The sequence below is a fragment of the Palaemon carinicauda genome, chromosome 2 (assembly GCF_036898095.1).
Source record: "Palaemon carinicauda isolate YSFRI2023 chromosome 2, ASM3689809v2, whole genome shotgun sequence".
Lineage (NCBI taxonomy): Eukaryota > Metazoa > Arthropoda > Malacostraca > Decapoda > Palaemonidae > Palaemon > Palaemon carinicauda.
The window spans coordinates 91,565,721-91,578,220 of record NC_090726.1 but is presented as its reverse complement, the minus strand read 5'-3'; the positions used below and the strand labels follow the sequence as shown (position 1 = coordinate 91,578,220).

General features: G+C 32.7%; 1 protein-coding gene across 1 annotated transcript in view; it reads left to right on the top strand.

Annotated features, from left to right (window-relative positions):
• Positions 1 to 12,500, top strand: part of LOC137618429 (cell adhesion molecule Dscam2-like) — a 225,784-nt gene that overhangs the window by 64,752 nt on the left and 148,532 nt on the right. Inside the window, exons 8-9 of the mRNA XM_068348598.1 lie at positions 1,885 to 1,984; positions 7,787 to 7,981. Coding sequence (XP_068204699.1) covers positions 1,885 to 1,984; positions 7,787 to 7,981 — 295 coding nt within the window. The remainder of the gene's footprint in view (positions 1 to 1,884; positions 1,985 to 7,786; positions 7,982 to 12,500) is intronic.

Here is a 12,500-nt window from a genome sequence, read left to right as displayed (position 1 = left end):
GCCTTGCTATTGGTTTTCATAAATATATTAATGAAGGCATATTCTTAATTTGGAACATTGATAATAAACTTTCTTTTTCTAATATTGTATTAGACAAAAAATTCAGAACCACAATGAAGGCTCATGATAAGGCCAATGGATAGATTGAACGACGTATAATAATAATCATGATACTTAGAATGTACGTGAAATTTTTTTCATGTTAGCGATAGAAGAATCACGTAAAAAAAAAAAAAAAAAAAAAAAAAAAAAAAAAAAAAAAAAAAAAAAAAAAAGCCATTTACTCCTATAGTCATTTGGAAGAAAAGGGTTCTAGTTTCATATTGTTACTAGCATCAATATCATTCTACTTATTTACCTATAAGATATAATCCATGTCAGGTGTAAATTTTGAAAACGAGATATTTAATAAGTAGTGACTAAACCTTTTGGCCACAAAGAAAGATAAAAGTCTATGACAATTCTGCTGTACTTATACCTGTCAATTCAGATGTTTTGTACTTAGAATTGAAATTAACCCATCTTCACCTAAATTCGACAGGTATAAGTACAGCAGAATTGTCATTGACTATTATCTTTCTTCATGGCCAAGTGGTTTAGTCACTGTCTCTACAAGTTTGCCGGACCAGGGATCGATTTCAGGCCGGTCACAAGCTCTTGTCTTTGTGTGATATCGCCTGGGGCTCTTATCCCGAGGTCGTTAAGAGAATCCAGACATTAATGTAGCAAAAATATATGGCTTATTTGAATATGTATATATATATATATATATATATATATATATATATATATATATATATATATGTATATATATATATATATATATATATATATGTGTGTGTGTGTGTGTGTAATGTATATGCTACCTGCTTTAAATATTGTCTAGTTCCTTACATAGACTAAAAAAATATTTATCTAGTTCTAAGAATTAAAAAATTCACATGTACATTTATGTAAAGTGAAAATCTACACGCTAATTGACCGATGGTTATCTTTCTTCATATGAATAACTTAAGGCTCAAATAAAATAATCCCATTTACGCTTTGAAGACTTTGGGAATTCTGGTTCTTTGGTCGATGTTCTATTGACGCAGCGGTGTCTTGTACAGCTCTAAGTAGTGGTCCTTCTAAGAGTAATTCTGGGAAGGCAAGAAAAGGAATGAAAGGCGTAAATAAAATGAAACATCTACACCTTTGGTAAGAGGCGCTGGGAGGGCTTTTACTGTGATGAGTTAAAGAAGGAGAAATACTGTTCTTAGAATCCTGGCACTCTGGCAGATTGTCTTTTTGGAAATTCAACAACAGCTATTCCAGATATTTTAGTAAATTGAATTCTTGACCTCAGCCGACAAATGTGTACTTCTCTATGTTATGGGTAAGTATTCTTCCTCGAAGTGTTAGGACGATTATCTTAAATCGTTCACTGTGGTAATAGTGCCTTACCCGGTAGTTTAAGAAGACTGTGTATACCGAGCATTATTGTTTTTATTATCATTATTAATATTATTATTATTATTATTATTATTATTATTATTATTATTATTAAGATCCTAAAAACTATATGAAAACTTACTGAAAATTGATATATATATATATATATATATATATATATATATATATATATATATATATACATATATATATGTATATATATATATATATATATATATATATATATATATATATATATATATATATATATATATATATATATATATATATATATATATATATATATATATATATATATATATATATATATATATATATATATATATATATATATTTATAAAGCAATGTCTTTTTTTCCAAAGAATATTTTTTGTGCCTCTTTGATAAACGATAACGGAAATGATTCATGTAAATGTAATCTTTCTTTCCCAGGTACAACTGGAAGTTTTGTCATCACTGTCCGTCCGAGTGACACCACCGTCCCAGGTAGCAGATGCAGGTGCTTCTGCACATTTCACCTGTGTTATATCTGGTGAGTGGCATTTACCGTGTCGTCATTGGATTCTATTCCTGTGTGCATTTCACAAGAATTTTTTTTATGATTGGATTTGGGGCTTTTCTCTCTGTATACTCCAAACTACGTCCCGGGTTTTGTTTTTGTTTTTATTAATATCTATAACTGATAAATAAAAGCGAAAACATAATTAATGTCACAATATACCGTCATTGTGATTACAATTATTTATACTTAACATCCCTTCTTTCTAAATGCAAACGAACAGAAAGTTCTGTCGATTGGTTTATGAATGACAATATATAATAATAGAGTTCACTGTGAGTTTTGAGGAAGATATATATATATATATATATATATATATATATATATATATAAATGTATATGTATATATATATGTGTGTTTATATATATGTGTATATATATATATATGTGTGTGTGTGTGTATACATATAGATATATGTACATATACATATATATATATATATATATATATATATATATATATATATATGTGTGTGTGTGTGTGTGTGTGTATATATATATATATATATATATATATATATATATATATATATATGTATATATATATATATATATATATAAATATATGTATATATTTATATATATATATATATATATATATATATATATATATATATGTATATATATATTGCTTATTCGTGTTTGATTTTTTGGAGAATTATGACACTTAGTCTTTTCTTGAAAAAAAAAAAAGAATTAGGTAGGTTATAGGAGACTTAGAATTTGTACAAATAAATTGTTCCCATTGCACAACAGGTACCAAGAAATAAAATTGATCGTGGAGAACTTATTGTAAAAATAAAGCAAATTTTAAAATTAAAATAACCCCAATAACCCAAATGTCATTGTCGAATTCGAAGCAAGAAAATAAAATGTGCTCTAATTTCAAAACAACCCACCAACTTTAAAAATGAAAAAAAAAAAATATCCTGCGTATGTCTATTTAAAGAAATACAGACATTCCTGCTTTCGAAAAATAAGTCATCGTAAATTGATGGATTTTTTTTTTTTTTTTTTTTTTTTTTGACGACAAAATATTTACCGTGAGAGAAACAAAAATCCTGTTTAAAAACTGATTATCCTTGGAAAAAGGTAGGACAACTAACGGAATAGAGATTATGGAAAAAATATATGGAGAATCGAAACACCTCACTGACTCGGAGATCGAGATCACGTGTACCTTGATTTTCTTGTCAAGTCAGCCATTTGAAAATGAGACCGGTGAATTTCGGTCGGCGCCATAATCTTTTATCTGAACGTACTCTTTCTTACACTTTGCTATTGCGCCAATGCAAATCTCCCGGAATACGCGACAAGTTAATGATAATCTCATCAATTAAACATTCATCACGCTGTTTCTGAAAGCCTTCCGTTATTACCTGACTTGATTATAGCTTTTTATAGAAATCTTCCGTTATATTTTGGGAAGCTGCGCAAGCTCGAAGATATCATTAGTAAATATAGATACTTTAACTAATTTTCATAATAACCTTTTCCTATTAGAGGTGGTTCTAGATATGAGGTTGGTTGCTCAATGTTTTTAACCTCAAGTGGGATACCTCAGATAAATATCTATCTGTTACATAATTTACTTCTAAAAGCATCAGATACTAAATAGAAGGATTTTACAAAACTTGTCTAAATCAGTGAGATTCGACTTCCTATCCTATTTTGATGGGTAGGGAAATATCAAGACCTCTAGTCTACGACATACTAATATATTTACCCTTCTATCCTCGAGAGTCAGTGTGTTTGATATTATCGAATGATGTTGGACATCTTGTATTTAGAATATTTATTGTTTACGGAGCTCGATGTTGTGGAGCAGAATACCTGGCCTTTGACTCTCATGTAATCCCCAGTGCCCATCTGCATCGGGAAGGATCGAACCCGAGACTTTATGAATTTTGTCTAAGTAAACTACCATGGAGCCATCTTGCCTGGTTTTACCCACAGATACAGTTAAATGCAGACTATCATTCTTAACAGGTCTCCACCCATTTTAAAGACTTCTTATGGCATGGAATTGGGTCTTATTCATTACGTTGCATTAATATTTTCTCACATGCTATAACCACACACACTAATGTACGTATTTATATATTGCTTACGTATCTGGAAGGGTTTTAACTCCATCGGAATGGACATAGTCTTTTAAAGGTGTAGGACATTTACTGCAGGTCAATGGCAGCACTCATTGCTCCGGGAAATTTCTGAGAATTAAACAATAGCATTTTCAACGCACTTTTGAGTTCGTATTTCTCCAAATAGTCGGGAGTCCATAAAGTACGTTATCCTCTAGCCTGTGATACTGTAAATTAAAACGATAGTTATTAATTTTTTGTTTTGAATTCATATTGTTGTGGAAGGGGGCGAGAATTTCTTGACAGTGGATAATAGTAAAAAATGAGTTGGGTGTTAATAAAATAAAATAAAACAGCAAGCACAATATTCAAGAAACAAAGAATAATACTGTGGTTTGGCATACAAATATGTGCGAGGAAATGACAGGGAGGATGGTGAAAATGGAAACACTATAATGAGATACTTGTATGACTTTGCTTTCAGGCTGAAAGAAGCAAGATTAACTAATATGTGATCATGAAAGAAAAGAAAGAATAATTAATTAATGGTTACTGTGTTAATCAAATTCTTGACGATTTTGGATTTGTTTATACTGGGGGAAGAAAGGTTGTGAAGATCGATCCAAAGTAAATCTTACTGCGTTCTGGATGATGCTTGATGATTGCTTGGATTAATTATGTTTAAGGATGCCAGTAAATATTCATGATAACATGAAATGAAGAAGTTTAACTGGGGAAAATTATAGTAAGTGTTTTGATGAATGGACAAAATTTTCCATTAGCTATTGAGTAGTACCAAATGACATTTAAATTCGTATAATGATTGCTATGATGGAGAGAGCTAATGATGATATATTGATTACTATCCAGAACTTACAAGAAAAAGAAGCTTATGTAAAATTAATTTGACAGTACAGAATTAAATTTCAGGAAAATGTGTCGTAGTCCGATATCACTACAAGGCTAGAGAATTTCAAATCAACCAATTTGTAATAAGAGAGTTGGGGTACAAAAAAAAGATGAAGGAAGTCGCAAATCTACTATTGTCCTTTCTGGATTATGAAGGGCGGGTTGCGAGAAGCTGTTTAGTAAGGGAAATTTTAAACTGTTGGAGGGTGGTGATAAAGATTTTTTTCTTATGAGAGCAATAAAACAACAACATTTTAGGCATTTTGAACTTGCAAAAGGTAATTAGAATTAAAACAAAGAAAATATGTATATTGAAATGAGCAGTATGAAAGGTGGACATATGCAGTAGATAGGTCGTGAATCATGTTTGATGCTTGAACGGCCTGGATGGTTGTAATTCGTTACCTACTGAGCAAACGTGTTAGATAGGTGGTTAGAGGTAGCGATGAATGGAGAAATACAGAGGCAGTTTGGTCAAGTACATGGGATAGAAGAGAGTTATTAGAATCCGTTAATACACTAATAGTTATGGTAGCCCATCGAAGAAGAAAAACGTAATAGTTACGCCGATAAAAAGGCAGAATGATTAAGAACTTGATATTCATCAAGTTGAGGCTTCTTGTTCCCTTCTAATATCACTAAACTGAAGTGCTTTTTCTCCAATTATTGTTATCCTCGTCTCCATATCGTCTTTGGTCTCCTCTTGACTTTAGCCAGTGCAAGTCAAGCCTTCACTATATGCCCATAACATCTCAAACATCACAAAGTATTCCAAATATTAGGAAAATGTTTCAGCATAATCCACTGAGTGGATATGTGTACAGTATGGATGTCAGCTATGTGTAGCTGAGTCTGGGCTATCATTGTTTAATTTATGTCAGTATCAAATTGATAATCAGCTGATTTTTCTTTAAATAAAAAATGAGGATTCCTGCTGGTACAAGAGTTGGTTGGTGCGAAAAACATACTGGTATTCGATTCATTTGATTGTATCATTTCAAATGAATTTCCCTGTTTTTATTTCTATTTTCTTTATGGTATCATACTATCTGTTTCATTATTATCTTTTATTAAGTATATTCATTGATTAATTACTCCGTGATGACTATTGATATGATTTCTTCTCTTCTATATGTAAGTATATACTGTATGTATGTATGTATGTATGTATGTATGTACAAGTATATATATATATAATATATATATATATATATATATATATATATATATATATATATATATATATATATATATATATATATATATATATATATACATATATATGTATATATATATATATATATATATATATATATATATATATATATATATATATATATATATATATATATATATATATTTATATATATATATATATATATATATATATATATATATATATATATATACACGCACACACACACACACACTCGTCATTACGGATAATAAACATCAATGATTTTCATTATCAGATTAATTTCGCAGTTCACTTTGATGAGAGTAACGATAAAAAATTCACATAAAAGGATGGTCATAAAATAGCTTAGTCCAAACCATTTCATATAAAAAGATAACGTTTTATCGAAAATCTTTACTCACAAATATCATTTTGATGATAACATTTATATGAAAAAACTAAACTCATCTAAATGAAATGGAAGAAGTGATATCTCTTGCTGGCGAGTGCCTACCTTTCCCAATCAGTGAAGCTGCTATTCTAATCAACGATGATTTGCAGGGAGTGAAGGGTGGGGGGGGGAAGGGAGGGTCAAATTTACAGGCAGCACCCCACCTCCACAACTAGACGTTCCGCTACCTTTCCATTTTTCACCCCTCCACCTCCCCCTTCCCCATCGCCATCACCCTCTCCCTTTAAACTCCAGTGTCAATTACCTCTATCAGTGTGGCATGTAATCTCTTAATGTGTCGGAGCGAGAAAAATATGAGCATAATTTTGATTAGCCATTAGGAGGAGACTGTGTCCCGAGGCTCGACGTGCGTACGCGGTTTTACGTCACATCCTGTTGCGCTTACGCTGAACGCTATCTTAAAGGCTATTGCTGATGTAGGACTATTATTATCCTTTAGTTATATTCGTTTCTTTGTGATTAAGTTGGGTTAGAGGTACTTCGCAATCTCTCTCTCTCTCTCTCTCTCTCTCTCTCTCTCTCTCTCTCTCTCTCTCTCTCTCTCTCTCTCAAAGAGCAAAGAGTCCCCGAGGATGGACTTAAAAGAGTTTGAGACATCCATAACCTCTCTCTCTCTCTCTCTCTCTCTCTCTCTCTCTCTCTCTCTCTCTCTCTCTCTCTCTCTCTCTCTCTCTCTCTCTCTCTCTCTCTCCTTCTTCATATTCTTCACTTTTGATAATAAATTATTGACAATTTTATTTGGTTTGAGTTTATTTTTTGGCAGTCACGTGTTTAATTTCTATCTTTAGACAAAATCTCCCCGTGACGTTTTATGCTATGAGACCTGTTATAAAAGTCCCTATTACAACACCCTTTTAACGAGGCTTGGGTCATCGAAAGGGTAAAAATCATTGATGTAAAAGTTTGAGTGCTGGAATGGATAATGGAAATTGATTCCAATTTGTCATTATGCCAGACTGTACGTAAAAACACGTGTTTTTTTTGAGTAATAACATTTATTAATTTTCCCCATCATTAAGATTCATTCAATCGTTCTAGCAATTTCATTTATACAATCAAGTTATTACTCAAATATAATTCTATATGTATCAATATTTTCATTTATGTACTTATCTCGTTACAATCTTTTACAGGATCCCCTGTTAATAAAGTGACTTGGCTCAAGGACGGAGTCGTGTTACGTCCTAGTCCTCGCCTACGACTCCGCGAAGGCGGAGACAGGATACTCAGGGTGGACGGTGTGGGAATGAGTGACGTAGGTGTGTACCAGTGCCGAGCAGAAGGACATCACGATTCAGCCCTTGGCACTGCCATACTCACGCTTGGGGGTAAGTAACACTTAATATTTAAATTATAAGTATTATTCAATACATGCAAACTTGTAGTGATCTCTCAACATCTCGAATCACGCTTTTTTGAGCAAAATATCCAATCGCAATTTGGAAATTAAATATTAAAACTTTCAACTCCCCGACATGATTTAAATCTCGGTCAAGAAAGCCTCAAATCCTGACATATAAGAGAGATTCTACATTTCATTCCAAAATTCGGGTTCATGATTCCCAGAAGATAACATAACCAGAAAAAAATGCAGAATTGAGAAGATAGAAATTCTTTGCATATTAGCCTTTGTATCTACAGTGCATAGATCTGGTGAAAGCGACTGGTATATCTCGCAACCCTATTACGCAATCTTCCTGGGTTCTCACGCTTCTGCGAGATTTGACATTCAAATGGTTTTGGAAATCATGTAGTCGTCATCTTTTTTTACTATGTAATCTTTATGGCATAAGTTTTAATATGGTAGAACTTCATTGTAAAGAACAAAAAAAAATATAAAAGAGACAGCTTTCTTTTCTATTTTGAATGCCGCTCTCTTATCCAAAATAAAGGAGCGTGTTTCTCCCCTTGAAATTTGCTTTAGAATGAAGAAACTTCAAAAGAAGTTAATTCCTCAACAGTTCATGGCTATCCTCCCGGTGGTCATCTTCTCATATATCAAAATATTTGTCGCATGTTATTAATCAACAGAATTTATGACGCAGTAATCAGCTGCAGCGATGGAATATGTTGGTTTTAATCTTTCAAATGAAAACAAATTTACTGAGATGAATGTGTACTTGGAGTTCCGTTAAGATTGTTCTGAAACGGCTGTCTTTTCTTCTTTGTTTTTTCTTCTTCTTTCGTTCGCTTCTTTCCTTCTTCATGCCATGTTTTATGCACATTCAAGACGCACCAGGCTTTTTCGGGAATAATCACCAAGCATGACTTGCAAACATTGTCTTTATAACTCCACACCATTGTTAGATTCAAGCACAGCCATAAGTAGTATTTTTTTTCTTTTTACTTTGTGGTCACATTGCAAGGTAGTGGCCCACTTAGTTTTACTCGGATCCTAACATATCAAAAATATTTTTGAAATTCTGAACACGTATTGAAATCAGCATGGGTTCTGAACCAGAAAATAGGGAAACCAATAACATAAGAAGCTCAGTTGATAAAGCCAAGAAAACATAAATATGTCAGAGGGACGAGTAAAAAGGAAGCAGAGATGATGAAGAATGCAGTGAAACTAATTACTTTTGTTTTCCGGTAGCAGCCAGTTCATTTCATCTTCGCTTTTTAACTTTTATTTAGCAAATAATACGTCTTAATCAATTTGACATCCAATTAACACTGATACCTTACACTCAATGAATATTTTTTTATTGTGATGCGAACAAAGGCTTCTATGGAATTGAAATTTAAGAATCTAGTCTGTGCTTGTTCTATTTGTTATTCATATTAAAAATGAAAAAGTTTTTCTAAACCTTAAAAGCTTAAAAATTTTGCGTGATTAGTACGGTAAGGAAATGTCAAATGGAATTTTTGATTCTGCAATGAAGAAACCAGGTAAAATATAAGACCATTTAATCGAATTTCAAATCTAACGCATGGAAATATTAGTAATACGAATGAGGCATGAGTAAATAATGATGAATTATGGCAATGATTCCAGCAATGAAATGTATTGTCTTTTTGCACAATTGTTTGAGGTGAAGAAATAGTGGCATAAAACAAAACCATTTTACAAAGTACAGTTATCAAAGGAATGATTATTTCCTCTGAATAACTCTAATTTGAGCTGCCTGTGTAGGGGTGTTGAATGTAATCGATTGAAAAATTAAAAGTAAAGATTTGGTGCTGAATTCAGCTGGTCTTATCTAATTTCATGATTATATTTCAGAATAATAGCCTTGAAAGACAATAGATTGATCCGCAAAGCAACAGTGGCCCGTATGAATCAACAAAGTTAAAAAAAAAAAAAAAAAAAAAAAGATAGATTTGAAATTTGTTTGCATGTAGCTAAAAGAAAACTTGAAAAGCGCTCAGTTGCGGCCGTGCTTTTAAGAGATTAAACATAATTATGTGATCTTCCCAATAGCCCCAAATAAATGGTCATAGGTCATAGGGAAAGTTGTAGTTATCGAGACCTTTTGTATTTTGAAGCTCAAGATGAGTTAACTGAGTCATTAGGAAATTATATAATTCATCGTCATGAAAATTATCCTACAAAAATGCAGTGAACCCTAAATCTTTCCTCACGAAATTGACAACAGTAAAGCAGTTTCCTTTGAAATTGTATCTTGAAGGAAAGACCCGTCAACATTTTAGTTATACCTTTAGTATGAACATACGTGCAAACGTATTATATCCTCTTACCGACTTCTATGCGTAATCATAATTGAATATAAGAGACTTTTTTTTACGGGTTAGTGTTCCTTCATTATAATCAAAAGCTCAGTAGCAAAAGGGAAATAGCAATGTAGATAGCGGGAATTAGTCACTGAATCTTTGTATAATTGATAGTCATGAATCTATCAATGATTACGATAACTAATTGATCCTAAGACAGGCCTTTGGTATATGACCTCATTTATCTAAAAGCAGTTCAGCGCACATTTAATGTTTTCCTTCTCTCTCTCTCTCTCTCTCTCTCTCTCTCTCTCTCTCTCTCTCTCTCTCTCTCTCTCTCTCTCTCTCACACACACAAAAACACAGACACACTTAACAAAGAAGAAACAAGGCCGCCATTTGTATGCCTTATGTGATATATCGTATGCGATAGGACTCACATTGCCATGATCTTCAGTTGGTGGGTAAATTCGGGACCTTGGACCCTGCTGTATGACTGCAGCATCGAGTTATATGAAGGGGCGGCGTTCAGTAATATATTTAGAGGTTTGGAGTATTTCAAAAGCTAAACGTTAGAACGCCAATGACATCAGTTACAGAAGCGAAACCACCATGGATGCAATGTAAAATAGTGCTCTCTATTCTTAAGACAAAAATTACTCTAAACACAAACAATGGCCACAGAAATAGAACAATTAATAATGGGACCATAGATCCTGGATATTTTTTCATACATAATTACTTTTCCGTTCCTCTCTTGCTTAAATGGTAGTGGAAGGCATAGACATACAGACAAAGGTATTGACCGCCAACCATGTAAACTTGTAAGAGAAAAATAGTTTAAATCAGAGTGCTGGACATTTCCTTTGTGGAAAAGGTTGTATCATGTTAACTGCAGCATTACAATCCTAGAAAGAGCAATTGAGTAGATTTAATGAGAGAATCTATACGAAGAACCCGTGAAAGGTAGACGCCTTTAATCTGGAGGATTTATGGTGTCTATATGAAAGAGCGGAAATAATATAATCACTTTCATCACGCACTGTCATTGACCCTTCCCGACCTATGAAAAATCAAATATGTTTGTCGTCAATTTGATTTCTGTCAAATTATCAAAGGTTGTGAAGAACAAAGAATTGGGTGTGGAGTTACAAAATTAGAAAGAGGACCCTACGGTTAAAAGAGCTTATCAAAAGTAAGACAAACCGCAGTTCGATTAAAAGTTTTGTATCAGATATTCATAGATGTTACAGTGAAAACGCATAAGTAAAAGTTCTCTCACTCTGAACTCTAAAGCATGCTTTGGAATCCCGTAGAATAGATAAATGATGACATGTGAACTTTATGATGATTCAATTGAGAGGTTGAATTCCAAGTAAATTTTCAAAATCTAGTTTGGATTAACTTGAAAATTTTGATACTCAAATATGTTGATTTCTATGACGCACATAATAGGTTTAATGGTTACAGTACATATAGATTAGACAAGTTAAAGGAAGATCAGCAGCAACAATGAGAAGTATTATAAAGAGAGTTAAATTTAATGTCCAAAGTTGTTGAAATAGATGTCATATTGTGAACCAACTGAGAAATGAACAATAAAAAAAAGAAACTTCATCAGAACTGAAGTAGATCAAACGCCAATTAAAATGTCTCCTTTCAAATGAAAATCTGTCATCAAGCAAAGCCACCATCTCTACAATAAAGGCGAGGGTTAAGGCTGCCATTCTCAGCTGCCAACCAAATAGGAAACTAATAAAGGGTTTCGCCTTCTGTAAATGAATCAATTACTCTTTTTGATGCCTATGACTGAATAAGTAATTAGGTATATCCGTAAAAACAAAAAATTGTTAATTAGTCATTTGACAACGGCAGATATGAGGTCAAAAAAGATAATGGAAGAAGAGGGTTGAGTAGGATATGTATAAAAAGGGATGCTTCTCATCTGGCTTTCACCTGACCTCTAAAGTCTATCGTAAGTTTTAGTTCAGTTACGATCAAGACTAATACAATATTGGCCTTGGTTACGATTGGCTTTGGCAAGACCATGGCTTCAGTGCTATGCGCAACCAACCACTAGTATGATTAAAGAGAATTGCAAAGTTTAACCTCGCCGCAAAAGCCTTTTTATATTGTATGTTAGTGTGAACCAGAAATTTAGGGCAAGCAGCT